The 20,729-nt window shown below is 39.9% G+C and overlaps 1 protein-coding gene and 1 pseudogene across 4 annotated transcripts in view; one reads left to right on the top strand and one right to left on the bottom strand.

Moving 5' to 3' along the window:
* Window positions 1-20,409, bottom strand: part of ACAP2 (ArfGAP with coiled-coil, ankyrin repeat and PH domains 2) — a 162,717-nt gene extending 142,308 nt beyond the window's left edge. For 2 of the 4 annotated variants that reach the window (XM_027108310.1, XM_027108324.1), the window contains exon 1: window positions 20,073-20,409. In XM_027108310.1, the coding sequence (XP_026964111.1) occupies window positions 20,073-20,125 (53 nt within the window). In that variant the 5' untranslated portion in view covers window positions 20,126-20,409. The remainder of the gene's footprint in view (window positions 1-20,072) is intronic. The other 2 variants (XM_027108302.1, XM_027108315.1) reach the window with 2 other exon arrangements.
* On the top strand, window positions 16,632-17,188 carry LOC113621495 (60S ribosomal protein L21 pseudogene; annotated as a pseudogene).
* Window positions 20,410-20,729: the final 320 nt, after the last annotated feature.

The raw sequence follows: 20,729 nt of genomic DNA, 5'->3' as shown, positions 1-20,729 counted from the left end.
TGTGTGTGTGTGTGTGTGTGTGTGTGTGTGTGTGTGTGTGTGTGTGTAAGACAGAGGGAGCAAATGTGCCAAAATATTAACAACCAGAGGATCTAGATAAAGGTTAGATAGGTATTCATTGTACATCCTTTCAACATTTCAGTAAGCTTGAACATTTTTAAAATAAAAAGTTGTGGGGGGCAGAGGGGGAAGGGAAAGAATGTACTGCCTCCGTTTCCCCATAGTATCTTTTTTTTTTTTTTTTTTTACTAATAGCACTTATTTTTGTAAACAAAACTTCAAAAATAATGGCCAGAAAGCATACTCCTATTTCCCAGAGATAAAATACTTTAATAGTTTTCCAGACTTTTCCAGACTTTTTAATAGCCCTTTTGACATACACAGTGTCATGTTACACATTCTAAATTATATTCTATATTCCACTTTTTCTTTTCACATAATGTATCATGGACATTATCCCCATAAATTGAGATCTATTTCTCATTCTTTTATGAAAGGCAGAATAGAACAGTGGTTTAGATCGATAGAGCAAGCACTGGCAAATTTTCCATATAGAGCCACATAGTAAATATTAAGCTTTGAGAGCCATACAGTCCCTGTTCCAACTACTCAATTCTGCTGCTGTAGCAAAAAAGTCATTGATAATATGTAAATAAATAAGCATGGATGTGTTCCAATAAAACTTTATTTATGAACACAAATTTAAATTTTGTATAATTTTCATTGTGTCATAAAATTATCTTCTGGGTTTTTTTCAACTTTTAAAGATATAAAAACATAGTTCACAAGTAGAAAAGACAACATAATCTGCAGGGACCAATGGAAAAAAATAAATGAGGCCTCTTGTTTAACAATTACGAATTTCAAAATAGTGACAGAGCATTAAACCAAGCACAGGGCCCTTCTAAGAGTGAGGCCCTACATGACTGCACAAGTTATATAAAGCACATAGAATGGTCCTAGTAAATATAAAGCACTTTTTAAGTGTTAGTTATCTTTGTATTTTAATAGCTAAACAGTATTCTACTTAACCAATATTCTACTTGCACAATTTTTCTTATAAATAATGTGATAAATTTACCTGAAAAATACCCTTGTTCATATAACTTTGCACACTTTTCCTATTATTCCTTAGGAGAAATTCCTAGATGGAAAAATGGTAAATCAAAGCATATGCATTTTAAAATTCTGAGATATTTTACTACTTTGTCCTTCACAAAAGCTCTACCAAACCACACGCTTTCCAACAGTATGAGGACTGTTTCCCTATACCTTTCCTAGCAATGAGAACTCTTAAAACTGTCAATTTGACAGACAAAAATAGCTCGCTTTAGCTTTAAATATGCAATCTTATTGCATCTTTATAATTTTCCTCATCATTATTGCCAAGGGCACTTTTGGATACAATGTGCAGCAGATTATATTTTCCAAAGATGGCCACACATGATCATTTGCAACATGACCTGGCCATTCCCCCATCAAGATGCAGAGTCTATTTCTCCACTCCCTTGAATCTGGGTGACTCCTGTGACCGCCCTAACAGAATACAGTGGAAATGATGCTGAACCTGTTCCAGGCTTAGCCCTTAATCGGCCTGGTAGCTTAAATGGCCTCAAGAATGAGATGACATGTGAAGAGACGGCAGAAGGACCATGAAGCACAGGGGCGTCAGGCATGTGAATAAAGAAGCCACGTTGGAAGTGGATGGTCCAGCCTCAGCCACCCAGTTTTCATAACATGGATCAGAGATGAACCTTCCAGCCAAGACCTTTTCAAACTCCTGACCCACAAATCATGAGCAAAATAAAATGGTTGTTTTAAGTCACTAAATTTTAAGTTGGTTTGTTACAGAGCAGTAGATAACCAGAACATGATTTAAAGTAAAAACTGATAAAAAAAATTTTTTTAATTTTTGAATTTTGTTTTATTTTTTTATACAGCAGGTTCTTATTAGTCATCAATTTTATACACATCAGTGTATACATGTCAATCCCAATCGCCCAATTCATCACACCACCACCACCACCCCCCACCGCTTTCCCCACTTGCTGTTCATATGTTTGTTCTCTACATCTGTGTCTCATTTTCTGCCCTGCAAACTGGTTCATCTGTACTATCTATTTTTCTAGGTTCCACATACATGCGTTAATATACGATATTTGTTTTTCTCTTTCTGACTTACTTCACTCTGTATGACAGTCTCCAGATCCATCCACGTCTCTACAAATGATCCAATTTCATTCCTTTTTACAGCTGAGTAATAGTCCATTGTTATGTATGTACCATATCTTCTTTATCCATTCGTCTGTCAATGGACTTTTAGGTTGCTTCCATGACCTGGCTATTGTAAATAGTGCTGCAATGAAAACTGGGGTGCACGTGTCTTTCTGAATTATGGTTTTCTCTGGGTATATGCCCAGTAGTGGGATTGCTGGATCATATGGTAATTCTATTTTTAGTTTTTTAAGGAACCTCCATACTGTTCTCCATAGTGGCTGTATCAATTTACATTCCCACCAACAGAGCAAGAGGGTTCCCTTTTCTCCGCACCCTCTCCAGCATTTGTTGTTTGTAGATTTTCTGATGATGCCCATTCTAACTGGTGTGAGGTGATACCTCATTGTAGTTTTGATCTGCATTTCTCTAATAATTAGTGATGTTGAGCAGCTTTTCATGTGCCTCTTGGCCATCTGTATGTCTTCCTTGGAGAAATGTCTACTTAGGTCTTCTGCCCATTTTTGGACTGGGTTGTTTGCTTTTTTAATATTGAGCTGCATGAGCTGTTTATATATTTTGTAGATTAATCCTTTGTCCGTTGATTCGTTTGCAAATATTTTCTCCCATTCTGAGGGTTGTCTTTTCGTCTTGTTTATGGTTTCCTTTGCTGTCTGATAAAAATTTTAAGATCATATATCCCCAAGTCAACATGCACTTCAAAGGTTATCTTAAAGAAACATACTTACTCCAATGATTTCATGATTACTAAGAGCACCTTAAGAACAACTATTTTATAATTGCTTAAGGAGCCTTAATATTTATCTCATTCTGAATCAGGTTGTCAAGGAACAACAGTTTCCAAAAGACTGTTATAGATATTCTAACTAGATAGTCAGCTGAAAAATTAAGGGTTTATCAAGGAGACAAAATAATGTTATTTTAGGGAACTCCCTGGTGGTCCAGTAGTTAGGACTCCGCGCTTTCACTGCCGAGAGCCCAAAGTCTCTCAAGGTGGAAGCGGAAAATTTTTTAAAAAACTGAAAAAAATAAAAAAGAATATGATATGTAAAATTTTTTCTATACAACTACAATAAGCATTAATTCTCTGAATAGTTCAGTTTGTGAAATTAACTATTTCCTTATAAACCCCAAGTATAAATATTCTGGTAGCCTAGAAAAGACTAGGCTCTCTAGAATTATAACAACTACCCAAGAGGATCTAAAGATTTTGGTTTGATTTAATTACTATGTAGTGAAGGAAAAGTTACACAAGCCCTAGCAGCTATCACGTATTACTTATAGTTTTTCAAATTCATCAATAGTACAATAACAGAAAGATTTCTAAACTAAAAATAGTATGTTATGTGAAAATGGAGAATGTATGACTATCTTATGAACATAATTTTTGGCAATAAAAGTCTGTAGCCTAACTTGTGCACAAAGTATTATGCTGAGAGTGAAAGGAAATGAAGACAGTGGTGGTCTCTGTACCAAAGAGTTTATAATCTAAAAGGGAGTATGAGATGAGATCATATCAGTTTGTAAAGTAAAATTACAAAAGGCTACACTTCTGTGCCGATTCTACTTAACAGCACCACCTGGGTGTCTACTAGATATCTCAAACTTAACAGGTACAAAAATAGAACTCTTTATTTTTTACCCAAAACCTGTTCTTCCCTTGCCTTCCCCTTAGCAGCAAACAATACCTATATCCGCCCAGTTGCTAAAGGTAAAAATGTCATTTTTTATTCTTGTTCCTGACGAGCAATTCAACAGCAATTCTGTTTGATTCTACCACAAAAATTATCTCTACTATCTCCCCGAGTCATCTCTTGCCTGGCCTAGCCTGATAAGGAAGCCATTGCAGGAAACTAGTTAACTGTTCTCCCCAAATTCACCCTTGCCCCTCTACTACCCATTTTCCGAACAGTACTCAAAATATTTTAAAAATATAATCCTTATCATCTCTCACCACTGCTTTCTAATGGCTTCCTATTGCACTAATCATAAAATCCAAACTTCTTACAATGGATGACTTACAAGGCCTAACATGATTATGATCCCTGTTTCTCTCTCTCATCTCCTACCACCGTTCCTCTTGCTCACTTGCTCCAGTCCACACTGGTCTCTTTTAGTTCCTTGAAGATCATGCTCCTTCCCATTTCAAGGCTTTTGATTCAGAAGCCTCTCTTCCCCCTAGTTCCCAATCCATGGTACCAGAGATCAACCGGAAGATGACCAACTATCATGGGCCTCCTGATGGAAATGAAACATCACCACTCACAAGTATTCTTGTCAAAATTGTTTAAACTGAGTCTATCCAGAGGGAACAACCAGACAATTTCAGAATGTGGGAAATTGTACAAGATAATTTGTCTACCCTCAAAAAAGTAACATGAAATTATTAGTTATCATATTATCTATAATCCAGAAAAGTGGGGGAATCATCACTTTGAAAACAGGAATAAGCAGTAAGTGTTATGCTATAACATCTTGATAGAACATATAATACAACCATTTTCTTTAAATCATAAAACCTTCCTAGCAACAGTGAAAATTTATAACATACTACTAAATAAAAAATAGCACAGCTGAGGCTTCCCTGGTGGCGCAGTGGTTGAGAGCCCGCCTGCTGATGCAGGGGATGCGGGTTCATGCCCCGGTCTGGGAAGATCCCACATGCCGCGGAGCGGCTGGGCCCATGAGCCATGGCCACTGAGCCTGCGCGTCCAGAGTCTGGGTTCCGCAACGGGAGAGGGGAAAAAAGGAAGAGGGCCCCCCAACCAAAAAAAAAAAAAAAAAAAAAAAATAGCACAGCTACCAAAACTTTGCACTGTGATTTTAAGATGGTAACGTGTAAACTAACAAACACAAATGAGACTTTTGGCAAAATTTCAACCCAGATGAGATGAGACTTAAGTTGCAATGAGGTTAATAAACTCTGCATGTGAGACAGAGGTGAGACTTTAGGAGTCAGAGGGTGGAATGTGGTAGACAGAATAATGGCCTCCCAATGATGCCAACATCCTAATCCCCAGAACCTGTGAAGATGTTAGGTTACACTGTTTGGGTGAATTAAAGCAGCAGAAAGAATTAAGGTTGATAATCATCTGACCTTGAGATGAGGAAATTATCCTGGAATTATCTGGGTAAGTCCAATGTTACCACAGAGTCATTATAAGGGAAAGAGGGAGACAGAGAGTGTCACAGTCATTACTGGCTTTGAAGATAGAAGGGGGCCATGAATCAAGAAATATGGGCAGCCCTTTGAAACTAGAAAAGTCAAAAAATAAAGATTCTGGGACTTCCCTGGTGGCACAGTGGTTAAGAATCTGCCTGCCAATGCAGGGGACACGGGTTCAAGCCCTAATCCGGGAACATCCCACATGCCGTGGAGCAACTAAGCGCAGAAGCCACAACTACTAAGCCTGTGCTCTAGAGCCGCAAGCCACAACTACTGAGCCCACGTGCCACAACTACTGAAGCCCGCACACCTAGAGCCCATGCTCCGCAACAAGAGAAGCCACCACAATGAGAAGCCGGCACACTGCAACGAAGAATGGCCCCCGCTCACTGCAACTAGAGAAAGCCCGTGTGCAGCAACAAAGACCCAACACAGCCAAAAATAAATAAATAAATAAATTTTTAAAAATAAATAAATAAAATAAAGATTATTCCCTAGACCTTCTAGAAAGAAATGCAGTCCTGCCAACACCTTGATTTTAGCTAAATGAGACCTGTATCGAAACTCTGACCCTCAGAACTGTAAAATAATAAATTTGTGTTGTTTTAAGCCACTAAATTTGGGATAATTTGTTAAAGCAGCAATAGGAAACTGACAAAGCTTATTCAGTGACTGGACTAGGATGATCATCGGTCACACTGTCTACCTAACAAAGGAAAGAATTCACCCTCTCTGGGGGAAGATAATATCATCCAGAGCATCTACTGTTTTTCAAATACGATGTATAGCATGAAGTTAAAAACTGGGCCCACCAAAAGAAAGAACTAAATAACAACAAAAAGAAAACACAAAACAAATAGAAATAGACCGACAGATGACCTAGATATTGGTTTTATTAGTGACTTAAAAGTGCCAATAATTAATATATTCATGAACCTAGAGAAAAACCTGCAAGAAACAGATGAAAAGTTAGTGATTTTCACCAAAGAATAAGAATCTATAAAAGAGAAAATCAAATGAAGTTTCCAAAAGTGAAAAGATACAACTGAAAACTCCACAGACAGGTTTAACAGCAGTTCATACACAGCAGAAGATGAGGGAATACAGATGAATAAAAATATCCTATTTCTCTATGAAGAATATTTCAAAAAAGAACAAGAGACATGTAAGACACAGCAAAAAAATTCTAACATATGTGGAATTGAGTCCCAGAAGAAGAGAAGAAGTGAAGCAGAGGCAACATTTGGAGAGATAATAGCCAGGAATTTTACAAATGGATGAAAGATTCTCTACAAACCCCATGTATTGAAGAAACCCTACAAGCCCCAAGCAGGATGAATATGAAAGAAACCACACCTACACATCATGGTAAAACTGCTTGAAAACCAGTCAAAGAAAAAACTCTTAAAAGCAGCCAGAGGAAAACAGACACATTATGCTCCAAAGAGCAACAATAAGACAAACTTGTAACATAAATGATAAAAACATAAAAAACATAAACAAAAGACAATGAAATGACATTGTGCTTTAAGAAAAAAGCCAACCTACTATTCTATGCTTTGGGAAAATAGCCTTCTAACATCAAAGAAAAACAAAGGCTTTTTCAGACAAACAGAGGTGGCTCTTAGCCAGCCCATAAAACCTGAAAGAAATGCCAAAAGAGGTCTTCAAATTAAATGATAAGTGTGCTAGGAAGTATCTTAATTCACTTTATTCATATAAAACTATTACCTGACCATAACCAATAAAATCTAGTCTCTTTATTATTATATTAGTTTAAATACTTTCATTTGAAAATTCATAGAAATGGATTTTTAACTTACTATAAAGCCTCCCTTTGAACAGAAAATTGAAAATCAAAGTAAAACATTATCTCCAAGTTAAAAACTATTTTTTAAAAAAGGAAAAGTTTTGTTTATTTAAAAATGAACATGGGGAATTCCCTGGCGGTACCGTGGTTAGGACTCCGCTCTTTCACTGCCAAGGGTCTGGGTTCAATCCCTGGTCGGGGAACTAAGATCCCACAAGCCCCAAGGTGCAGCCAAAAAAAAAAAAACACACACACTTCTGGCTAGAACTAAAAAACTAAAATTAGTCCCATCAACTTTAATTTTATATGAGTCAACTTTAAAAGTATACACACTTGCTCACATCTTTGTCTAAAAGTGACTCTAGAATACATACAAAGTTAAATCCTTGATATTAATTGTCCTAGTGTTAGGGGAACCACTGACTAAAACTGCCCACCCTGGCCAGGCACCAATGAGCTATCTTGCGACAGGAGGTCCTGGTAAGGAACATGGAACTAACAAGCCACCACCAACCAGAAGAATTCAGTAAAGGTCAAAAGGTGATGCCAGTCCATATGCCCTGCCAGCCTCCCAGAATCCTCCTCGCTGTAATCCATCTTGGCTGAGCGATGCATGCACCACCAGGAAGGACCCTGAGTCAGAATGATTGGCCAGAGACAACCCAGAAACTAATCCCATCACCGTAAAACCAGAGACTGCAAGCCACGTGGCAGAGCAGTCCTCCTGGGTTCCCTTACCCTCCTGCTCTCCACCCGGATGCCCCTTCCCAATAAAGTCTCTTGCTTTATGTCAGCATATGTGTCTCCTCGGACAATTCATTTCCGAGTGTTAGACAAGAGCCCACTCTCGTGCCCTGGAAGGGGTCCCCCTTCCTGCAACAGTAATGCCCATTCTCCATTGCCTGCCTTTGGTTAAACTATTTTACCATTTTTTTTACACTTCAGCACTGAACTATAACTTTTTAAGCAGTGAAAAATTTATATTTAAATTTGAGTATGTCTGTGGCATCACAGAAAATATAAAAATTTTAAACAGAAAAACTGATTATATTTCAATAAAGAATCCTGACGTATTTCAGGTACAAAGTACTACAAGATTACAATCAAGTTAATTCCTTCTATGAGAATTTCTTCATGTACTCATTTACCCGGATCTTTATAGAGGTTTAACTTGCATTGCTTCTCATCTGTCTAACCTCCAAATCCTAGATACAATTCAATGGAAACAGATTTCATGTACTCTCGAGTAAACACGTACATTTCTTCATAGTAGTTTTCTTCTACAACCTCTCAGTTCACTTATCCTTTGCTCTGTCATCATTCAGGATTTAAATCCTTAAGGCACTGTGTCCTCAGTTGTTTTTTCTCCTCCTATTCTTCTCTTGCTCACTCTTCCTTCTTAAATACTCTACACATAAAATCTACATATGGCCCTTTTTAAAGACCTTTACTGCTCTCCTACAAAGTGAAGTCTGTCCATCTACTTTTATTGTTTCATCATCCACAACACAGATGATTTTCATATTTACAAGTAACATGCCTAATCCTTCATGCATTCTAGATGCTTCCAACCGATAGCTTATTATTTCCACGTGGGAATGCCTGCATCCTTAACTAAATCATCCAAGCTTCTCTTCAAGGATACAAGAGAAAGAGGAAGAGAAATTAGCATTATTAAGTGGGTACTCCCCACCTACTTCGGTGAAAAGCATTTTGAATTCTCAGTAATGCTGTACTGTTCTCACTGAGCCTAGGTAAAAGTAAGAAACCTACCCAAGATCTCACAACGAGTAAGTGAAAAAGCAGTCAAACAGGTAATCAACCTCCAGAGCTCACATACTTGGTCCACATTCACTACCCTAAGAGAGTGTTCTCCAGTAGAAATTATGCTTTGCATACCAACAGCAGATCAAATACATCCATTTATCTCCATTTTCTCAAAAAATCCAATTAAGGGCTTCTCTGGTGGTGCAGTGATTGAGAGTCCACCTGCCGATGCAGGGGACACAGGTTCGTGCCCTGGTCCGGGAAGATCCCACAAGCCGCGGAGCGGCTGGGCCCATGAGCCATGGCCACTGAGCCTGCGCTCCGCAACGGGAGAGGCCACAACAATGAGAGGCCCGCAAAAAAAAAAAAAAAAAAAAAAAAAATCCAATTAAAATGACAGAAAAGTAAGGTGGGTTAATACACAGGACAAAGAACAGAAGCAATAACAGTAGCAACACAATTCTGGAATCTGAAAGGCAAATAAAACAACAGTAACTCAGACCAGAAAATGCCAAAACCTAAGTCTTCAAAGTACACTTGTGAAGCCAATGTCAAGCAAGAAGATCCACAATACAGAATCCCCTAATGGTTAGAGGCATGAAGATGTCATATGTCTCAAAATACCGGGATGGAGGTGGGAGGAGGTGGGAGGGTGAAAACAGGATTAGTTGAAATCTTATACTCATAAGGAGCAACCAAACTCTTCAGATCCTCATTCCACTCCTCCAACCTGATATGACTACCCCTCCCTGACCCTGACAAAAGATGGGAGCTTTATTTTCTGTAAAGGTTTACATAATTAAATCAAAAGTATTGATTAAAACTCAGTTAAAAATTCCCTATGAGAGAGAAACTCCAGTAAGAAGTCTCTACCCCACAGCCCTTCCCCAATCCCTTCCCTAGCTCAGTTCTCTGAAATTCAGCACTTATGCTCTACCTACCAGGCAGAAGATGGCTCTTTAAGGACATGTCAGATAAATAAGAAAAGACCTAAAGATACTGACATTTGGGAGTGGTCCCAATGAAAATACTGCCCTGTAGAGAAACTCACCAGTCAACAAGCTGTAACAAAATATACCATACTTCCAATAACTTTTTAAGTGCCTCATTCTTTGATGTAAACAGAGAGCCAAGGGTCAACAGAAACACATTAAGGAAAACTTCTAAAAGGAGACCAAAACAAACAACAAACAAACAAACAAAAACCTTAGAGGAAAGGTAATTCAGAGAGGAAAAAAAATTGTTGACTATGACTAATTTCTTCAGACATACAAGGAAAGCTCTTGAAGAATGGGTTGACATTAAAAAGGAATATTCACAGTAAGAAAGAATTCTTGAAAACTAGGATTAGTAAACAATTTGGATATATCATCCAGAAAGTAGAACAAAAAGACAAAGAAATAGAAAAAGGGAGAAAAAAGAAAATTAGAGGATTCATTCAAAATATGAATATAAAAATAACAGGTTAAAAAAGAGGAAAAGAAACTACCAAAGAAATAATAAGATTCCTCAGAACTAAAACACATGAGTTTTCAGATTGAAAGTACATGTCCAAGACAATAAATTAAAAAGACCCACCCAAAGGCACATCATCGTGAAATTTCAGAATACCAGCAGTAAAGAAAAAATCTAAAAAAACTTCAGGGACAAAAAATGAATCAGGAAGTAAAAACAGCATCACATGTCAACAACAACACTGAAAACCTGAAGAAAATAGAACAATGCCTGCAAATTCTGAGAGAAAATCGTTTCAATCTACAAACATACAAACATTTCCAAACAGCTAAAGTCTAAAAGGAAAAAAAAAATGCACCTTTTCAAGGGAGGGTAGTGGCAACTGCGCACTGCAAAAATAAGTAAATAGAAAAAGCAACAACATGAAAATCAAGAACAGTAAACCCAATATATGAAGGACAGAGGGAATTTCCATATCAAAAATAAAGAGAATCAAGAAAATGAAGACAAACCACAGACTGGGGAAAAAAAATTCCAAAACACATATCTAATATAGGACTGTTCTTCAAAATATACAAAGAACTCTTAAAAACCAATAAGAAAACAAACAACCCAATTAAAAAATGGGCCAAAGACCTTAAAAGACACCTTAACAAAGAAGATATACAGATGGCAAATAAGCACATGATGGCAAATAAGCTCACATCATACGTGATCAGAGAAATGCAAATTAAAACAACGAGATACCACTACACACCTACAAGAATGGCTAAATTCGAGAATACTGACAACACCAAATGCTGGTGAGAAGGTGGAGCAACAGGAACTCTCATTCATTGCTCTTGAGAATGCAACTGGCACAGCCACTTTGGAAGACAGTTTGGGGGTTTCTTATAAAACTAAATATACTCTGGCAACACTTACCATACAACCCAGCAATTGTGCTCCTTGGTACTTACCCAAATGAGTGGAAAACTTATGTCCACACAAAAATTTGCATACAAATGTATATAGCAGCTTTATTCATAACTGCCAAAACCTGGAAGCAACCAAGATGTCCTCTGGTAGGTGAATGCATAAATAAACTGTGGTATATTCTGACAATGATCTTGTATCCTACGGCCTTGTTGAACTTATTAGTTCTGACTTTTGTGCATTCCTTAAGATTTTCTATGTACTAGATACAGTCAGCCCTCCATATCCTTGGATGCAGAACCTGCAGATAAAGAGGGTTGACTATACTACACCATTTTATGCAAGGAACTTGAGTATTCACTTTTTTCTTCTTTTTTTTTTTTGCAGTACGCGGGCCTCTCACTGTTGTAGCCTCTCCAGTTGCGGAGCACAGGCCCCGGACGCACAGGCCCAGTGGCCATGGCTCACGGGCCCAGCCGCTCCGCGGCATGTTGGATCCTCCCGGACTGGGGCACGAATCCACGTCCCCTGCATCAGCAGGCGGACTCTCAACCACTGCACCACCAGGGAAGCCCAAGTATTCACATATTTTGATGTCCACGGGGGTCCTGGAACCAATCCCCATGGATACCAAGAGACAACTGTATATAATCTAAAAGTAGAGATGGATTTACTACTTCTTTTCTTATATGTATGCCTTTATTTTTCTTTCTTGCCTAATTGCTCTGGCTACAACCTCCACTACACTGCTAAACAGAAGTGGGAAGAACAGACTTTCTCTTGATCTTAGAGAAAAACTTTGTCTTTCACCATTAAGTATGATGTTAGCTGAGAGTGTTTTATACATGTCCTTTATCAGGTTGAGGAATTTTTCTATTCCTAGTTTATTGAGTATTTTCTTTTTTCTAATCTTTGAATTTTATTTATTTTTTTATACAGCAGGTTCTTATTAGTCATCAATTTTATACACATCAGTGTATACATGTCAATCCCAATCACCCAGTTCATCACTACTGAGTATTTTCATCATGAAAGTGAGCTGGATTTAGTCAAATGCTCTCTCTGTATCAAGATGATTATGTGGTTTGCATCATTTGTTCTATTAATACAGTTTACTACATTGATTGATTTTTGTACTCCTGGGATAAATCCCACTTGGTCATGGTGTACAATCCTTTCTATATATTGCTATATTTGGTTTGCTAATATTTTGTTGAGGATTTTAATACCTGTATTCATAACAGATATTGGTATGTAATTTTCTTGTGATATCTTTGGCTTTGGTAGCAGGGTGATACTGGCCCCATAAATCAGTTGGGAAGCGACACTTCGTTCCTACTGTTTCTTCGAAGAGTTTATGAAGGACTGTTGTTAATTCATCTTTAAATATTTGATAGAATTCATCAGTGAAGCCATTTTGGCCTGGGGTTTTCTTTTATTTTTTCTTTTGGGCGGCATTGGGTCTTCTTGCTGTGCGTGGGCTTTTTCTAGTTGTGGCAAGCAGGGGCTACTCCTGGTTGCAGTGCATGGGCTTCTCACTGCGGTGGCTTCTCTTGTTGCGGAGCACAGGCTCTAGACATGCAGGCTTCAGTATTTGCAGCACGTGCGCTCTAGAACACAGGCTCAGTAGTTGTAGCACATGGGCTTAGTTGCTCCGCGGCATGTGGGATCTTCCCAGACTAGGGATCGAAACCGTGTCCCCTGCACTGGCAGGCGGATTCTTAACCACTCCGCCACCAGAGAAGTCCCTGGGCTTTTCTTTTCAGGAAGCTTTTTGATTGCTAATTCAATCTCATGTCTATTCAAATTTTCTATTTCTTCTTGAGCCATTTTCAGTAATTTGTGTCTTTCTAGGAATATATCCATTTCATCTAGCTTAACTAATTTATTGTCTGAGTATTCTTCATAGTATTCTCTCATAATCCCTCTTATTTTTGTAAGACAGCAATGATGTCCCCTCTTTCTGTCCTGAATCTAGAAATTTGAGTCTTCTCCTTTTTTTTCCTTTGTCTAGCTAAAGGCTTGTCAGCTTTGTTGATCCTTATGAATAACCAACTTCTGGTTTCACTGATTTTCTCTAGTTGTTGTACTAGTCTCCATTTTCATTTATTTCTGCTCTAGTCTTTTTTATTTCCTCCCTTTCCCTGCTTTGACATTAGTTTGCTATTCTTTTTGTAGTTTCTTAAGATGGAAGGTTAGATCACTGATTTGAGATCTTTCTTCTTTTTAATATAGGTGTTTGTAGGTATAAATTTCACTCTAAGCACTGCTTTAGCTGCATCCCATAAGTTTAGTATGTTGTATTTTTGTTTCCATTTGTCTGAAAGTATTTCCTTATTTCCTTGTGATTTCCTCTTTGATCCACTAGTTATTTAGGAATGTGTTGCTTAATTTTCAACTATTTATAAATTTTTCAGATTTCCTTCTGTTACTGACTTCTAATTTCATTCCATTGTGGCCAAAGAACATATTTTTCATGATTTCAATCCTTCTGAATTTACTGAAGCTTGTTTAATGCCTTAATATACAGTCCGTGCTAGAAAATGTATTCATGTGAACTGGAGAAAAATATGAATTCTGCTACTGCTGCATGAAGTGTTCTATAGATATCTATTAAATCTTTTTTTGGATTATAGTGTTATTCACATCTTCTATTTCCTTGTTGACCATCTGGCTAGTTGTTCTACCCATTATTGAAAGTATTTACGTCTCTATTATTGTTGGATTTTCTATTTCTCCCTTCAATTCTGTCAATTTTTGCCTCATGTATTTTGAGGCTATACTAAGTGCATATGTTTATAAGTATATGTCTTCCTGATGGATTGACTCTTTTATCATTAAAAAACGTCCTTTATCTTTAGTAATTTTTGTCATAAAGTCTATTTTATCTGATATTAGTATAGCCATTCCAGCTCTCTTTTGGGTACTGCTTGCACTGTTTATCTTTTTCTATCCTTTTACTTTCAATCTATTTGTATCTTTGAATCTAAAGTATTTCTCTAATAAACAGCATGTAGTTGGATCATCATTGAAATTTTACATAATAAAAAGTTTTAAATAAATAAGGCCAAAATACATAGAAAGACGTAACCTCTTCTGGAATTGAAGAAGCTATTATATAGACAAAATATTCAAGAACAGCCATTAAATTTTTGGAAAAAACAGTAACAAAGGAAAACTTGTCCCACTGGATATCATAACAGACTATAAAATTTTACAACTAATATATTAACAATATTTGCAAGAGAACAAAAAATTACATTGGTAGAAAAGAGCAGAATCCAGAAAAAGACCCATGTTCGTATACATATATGTATATGCACGTATGTGTATAATTTTAAATCAATGGGGAAAGGATGGATTATTCAATAAAAGGTATTAGGACAAGGGCTTCCATTAGGAAGAAAATAAAATAGGATTATCTCCCACACTCAAAACTAAATCCAGCTGCATTACATGAAACTAAAAATTGCTAAAAATAGAAAATATCCTATAATAATGGGAATGGGAACACTTTTCTAGGGAATACACAAATGCCAATTTTTAAACTTCTGTATTATAAAAGACACCATACACACACTTAATGCAAATTTAATTAATGCAATAAAGCCTGTGGCTCAAGAGATGGAGTAAAAGAGTGAATTCACTTCCAAGTCCACCACTTGAAAGTCCACCATTAAGAAGTCAGTTTGGGCTTCCCTGGTGGCGCAGTGGTTAAGAATCCGCCTGCCAATGCAGGGGACACGGGTTCAAGCCCTGGTCTGGCAAGATCCCACATGCCGCAGAGCAACTAAGCCCACGTGCCACAACTACTGACCCTGCATGCCTAGAGCCCGTGCTCCGCAACAAGAGAAGCCATCACAATGAGAAGCCCGCACACTGCAACGAAGAGTAGCCCCCGCTCTCCGCAACCGTAGAAAGCCCGTACACAGCAACAAAGATCCAACGCAGCCAAAAATAAAATAAATAAAATTTTAAAAAAAAAAGTCAGTTTAACTTCTCAAAATATCCAGTTTGGTAATTTTTAAACATTTTAAAAACAAAGATAGTAATTCCTACATCGTAATATATTTTAGTATTAAAAGAGATGGTAGCTATAAAAGCATCTAGTATAAGGTCTGGTATGTTATAAAAGCTTGTTCTTCCTTATTTCAACTTATGCTGGTACTACATTAAATGAGGAATTAGAAGCTGCAATGAGGAGTAGCTGGGTTCCTGTATTTTGGTTCATGATAAAACTATTGATACTTTATAATGCCATTCTACCACTTCTGAAATAAAAACACATTTTGCTTCATCTCTTGCCCACTGTATTTCCATGTATATAAAGTACCAATTGTTAAGAGTGTATACCGGTTCTAAATATGGAAGGTAAAGAGGCAAACCAGCCAGGATTGGCACCAGCTTAAGAGCAAAACATTATATGTATGTGTGTGCACGTGCACACACTTATGTGTGCATTTATTTATTTATTCCAATATCTTTCAACCATTAAAATCTTTCACCCTAAAACATCTTTTTAAGATTTTTATCCTAAGTTGCTGAACAAGGATATCTGAAATAGAATCAAACAAAAAACCTTCAGATCAGTGCAAAATAAACATTGTTAAGGATAAAAAATAAATGTACCAGATAAAGACTCAATATTTTTATATCTGAGGAATGAATTAGAGCAAAAATCTTCCACAAGTCAAAAAGCACTTGGGACCTCCCTGGTGGTCCAGTGGTACAGAATCTGCCTTCCAAGGCAGGGAACTCCGGTTCCATCCCACACGCCCCGGGACAACTAAGCCCGCCAACTGCTGAGCTCGCGTGCCTCGACGAGAGAGCCCGCGTGCTGCAAACTACAGAGCCCACGCACTCGGGAACCCACGCCCCACAGCTACAGAGCACACGAGCCCTGGAGCCCACGTGCCACAGCTAGAGAGAGAAAACCCGCACGCCACAACTAGAGAGAAGTTGGTGCACCGCAAGGAAGAGCCTGCACGCCACAACAAAAGGTCCCGCGTGCCACAACTAAGACCCAAAGCAGCCAAAATATAAATAATTTAAAAAAAAAAAAAAAAAAAAAAGCACTAGCAGGGGCTTCCCTGGTGGCGCAGTGGTTGAGAGTCCGCCTGCCGATGCAGGGGACACGCGTTCGTGTCCCAGTCCGGGAAGATCCCACATGCCGCGGAGCGGCTGGGCCCGTGAGCCATGGCCACTGAGCCTGCGCGTCCGGAGCCTGTGCTCCGCAACGGGAGAGGCCACAACAGTGAGAGGCCCGCGTACCGCAAAAAAAATAAAAATAAAAAAGCACTAGCGGAACCGCCATCTTCCAGTAATTCGCCAAAATGACCAACACAAAGGGAAAGAGGAGGGGCACCCACTACATGTTCTCTAGGCCTTTTAGAAAACATGGAGTTGTTCCTTTGGCCACATACATGCGAATCTACAAGAAAGGTGATATTGTAGATATCAAGGGAATGGGCACTGTTCAAAAAGGAATGCCCCACAAATATTACCATGGCAAAACTGGGAGAGTCTACAATGTTACCCAGCATGCTGTTGGCATCATTGTAAACAAGTTAAGGGCAAGATTCTCGCCAAGAGAATTAATGTGCGTGTCGAGCATATTAAGCATTCTAAGAGCCGAGATAGCTTCCTGAAACGGGTGAAGGAAAATAATCAGAAAAAGAAGGACGCCAAAGAGAAAGGTAATTGGGTTCAACTGAAGCGCCAGACTGCTCCACCCAGAGAAGCACACTTCGTGAGAACCAACGGAAAGAAGCCTGAACTGTTGGAGCCCATTCCCTATGAATTCATGGCACGATGGGTGTAAAGAAAATAAAAGACCTGGACTGTAAAAAAAAAAAAAAAAAAAAAAAAGCACTAATTCAACTTTTTGTTTCAAACAAAATTTCACTTCCTGAGTGAACCGTATGTTTATATAAAGGAAAAAGCACAATTTTTATTAAAATTTTATAAATTTACAGTTTAGGGCCCAAACAAGTTCAAACTTCTTCAACAAATGTTGGTCAAAATGGATAATTCCCACTTTAGAAATGTACACTTAGATGCATTCACTTTCCTACAGATTTTAAATGAACAAGATTTTCACCTTTAGACTGGTTTTTTAAAAACTAAGAAGGGAACCCAAAATTACACAATGAAATGTGCCTTCCAATCTAAAAACAAAACAAAATGTTCACAGGAATGTAAAAGTAACCACGGACTATTCAAATTACTAAAAACAATGTTGCAACTGCAACATCCTTCTCTCCCTATTTCAACCAGTCTTCCTGTTTCCTTACCAATTTAATAGGAAAATTAATGTCTGAAGCTTGAACACTGATGAAATTTTTCTTCAGCAAGAGCTGCCATTTACATTAATTCTACAACATTCAAGGCAGTTATGTCCACATACCAGACTTAAACGCCACAAGATTCATTTGTGAAGGATAATAAAAATAGGAATTAGATTTAAAGCAGCACAATAGATCAGGACACTACAAGGAATAAATAGTACAGCTGCCTTGCTCTCAAAAAAACAAGCCCAGCCACCACAAATCTTCTCTTTTGATACAAACACTTCAATATATCACTCATAAAGTGCACAATGCTTTTAAAAGTTTCACTTATACATAAGGCATGTGAATAAAAAGACTTCTGAAACATTATTTTCAAATGCTATAGAAGCCTACACAGTAATGGGATTATAGGAAAACTGTAAAAATTAGAAGTGTGAATGATGAGACTTTTATTTCCTGGCATTCTTGCCTCTATTGCAAATTTAATCTAGTCTCACAAATGTATACAAGATATTAGAGTTCTCTGAATCTTGGTTTGTCTTCCCAATTTGCAGCCAACAGCAACTGGAATACCGGAAACAACTCTAGAAAATCCCTAACATCCTAATTAATATAGAATATAAATTACATTCAAGTCTAACAAACGTTCACTATAATATTCCATACGACTTAATCAGTATCTTTTCCTCTTATTTTATATTCAATGATTCTTTTATTTTAAAAACAAAGACAGCACATGGTTTGTGACCAACACCAGGGATTAGAAGCATTTCCAAATCACTTCTCTCAACTTTTTTTTTTTTAATGAAATTTAAACTGTGAAACAAACTGAGCACAAAGCCACATTCTCTAGGTAAAAAGTGTCGTGATTACCTCGTTACCCAGTAATATTAACAACAATTTCACCAAAAAAGTAGAACTTTTTAAGGTACACTTTAAAAATTACTTCCTTTGCCACACAGTCCTGGAATCTAACTTGCAAAGCTGTCCTAAACAATCCATTTGTATCTCCTCTGAGTCCATCAAATCACGCACAATGTAAGTCTTAAAAACTAATACCAACAACAACAATCAAATCAGGTGTACGTTTTTACAAGCAATAGCCCAAATAAAATTAACACCAAAAAACAAAACAAAAAAAAATCAAAGGACATTCTCTTAGAAGTAGGAGCTCCTTAGTTTTACAATAGTTTCTTTGCTTTTCACTGAAAAGAAAATGGCAATGAAATTAACAGTGATAACGATGAGAACAGTTAGTTCCCAGGCAGAGAGGATGCAGGAATTTACAACCCAGGCTTGGCCTAGAGATCAGCCGGCACACACACATCAATGCTCAGGGGACGCTTTCAAGACATGTCACTATCTAACGGAAGTTCTAAAGGCCTTATTTTTAAGGCCTAAGGACAGCCCTATAAATGCACTGTAAAACACAACCTAGCAAAACTCCATTCTCCAAAACAATTCAAGAGTTTCCTACGATGCCCGAAACCGAAAGAGTCTGTGCTCTGGACACCCTCAGGACTGCCGCCTCTCTCAAGGCAAGGTGGCCAGCCCATGTGAATCGGAGCGCCACCACGTCAGTTTATGTGACAGATCCACTGGGAGCATCCGACGGTGATGGGGGCACTCCCGGGCCGACGCTGCTAGAAGAGGAACAGAAATGCCATCTTCAGGGCCCTCCTACTTCCGTTCTCAAAACAGAAATGCACTGTTTCTCCTAGTCCTCACCCCTCAGCCCGGTACCTCTCGACATTGGTGCCCCTCCAAAGAGCTTAGGTGTAAAGAAAAGCCTACAGTCTCGGACCAAGGTGGACAGAATGCTGTTGGTCAAAGGACTCCCATCCCCGGCTCCCTTGCAAAATCAACCGCCAGCGCCTTCCGAGGAGACCCCCCCAGGCAGGAGACACGCCAGCAGCATAAATCAACATCCCAGTTCGCCCCCCACTCCTTCACCCTCGGGGTAAAAGGAACTAAGTGAACTGCAGGAGGGTGCCCTGCAAGCTCCCTCAAAGAGGGGCTGGGGTGGGGGTGGAAACGAAGAAGCAGCGGAAGGAAGGGGAAAGGACGAGCGGCAAGAGGAAGGGGACGAGAGCGCGCACCGCAAAGGGCACGAGTCTTCGGGGACGCGGCTGCATCCCAGTTCCCCGGAGCTGGTGCGCCCCGCCTCTCGGGCGCTCCGCCCCGGGCAGAGAGCAAGGAAGGGGGATAAGGAGGCAACATCCTCCTCTGGCTCAGCCTCGCCCCTCACGAAGGGCTAGTCGGGGCTGTCGTGCCCTCTCCGGGTCGGGAGCGACGGCATCCGCAGCCTGCCCCGTCGGAGGGCGCGGACTACGGGGCCTCCCGCGCGTTCCGCGGTCTGCCTTTCACGCCCCCACCGCCGGGGGAGGCACCTCCGGGTGACGCCGGCCCGGCGCCAGGCGGCCGCGTCGGCTACCTGAAGCGGGGCGAGTCCTTCAGACACTCTTCGAAATCCACCGTCATCTTCATCCTGCCTCCGCCTCGTCTCGCAAGCGGCGCTGGAAGAGCCGAGGGAGCCGCGGGAGCGGCTGCGCTGGGGACCCAGACGGCTACGGCTGGCGCACGGCCGCGACTAGCGCTGCGCAGAGCTGCGGAGGGCGCCTCGCCCGCTGGTCATAGCAGCCGCGAAGACAGCGGCGGCAGCGACGGCTCGTCAGGCCCCAGTCCTGCCCCTCTTCCTCCCGCCCCCAGCAGAGGACCGACCTCAGGGAAACGACCCGGAGTGACAGCGCCAGCCAGCCAGCCACGAACACGACGGCCAATGGGAGGGGCTTCCGGTAGCACCGCCTGCGGGCGCTCGGGCAACGCGCCTGAGCGACGGTAGCGGAAGCCAATGAGCGGCGCGACCGTGGGAGCCTCCTTGCCAAATACGTCCCGAGGGCCAACCAGAATGCGCGAGCGTCGTTAGGCGGGACGAACCGGTTGCTGGGAGGCCGGCAGCTGAGGCTCCTTGGGAAGGAAGTCACGTGGCTGCGCGCCGCGCTTCCCCCGGAGCCCCCGCCTCTTCTCCTGCTTCTCCAGCCCCGCCCTGCTGAGCTGCCAACAAGGAGGAGCCGCCGCCTGCAGGTCTGAG

This window comes from Aethalodelphis obliquidens, unplaced genomic scaffold (assembly GCF_003676395.1).
Source record: "Aethalodelphis obliquidens isolate GAN/ISIS:26980383/991018 unplaced genomic scaffold, ASM367639v1 scaffold1, whole genome shotgun sequence".
NCBI lineage: Eukaryota > Metazoa > Chordata > Mammalia > Artiodactyla > Delphinidae > Aethalodelphis > Aethalodelphis obliquidens.
This window is presented reverse-complemented; position numbering and strand designations above follow the sequence as displayed.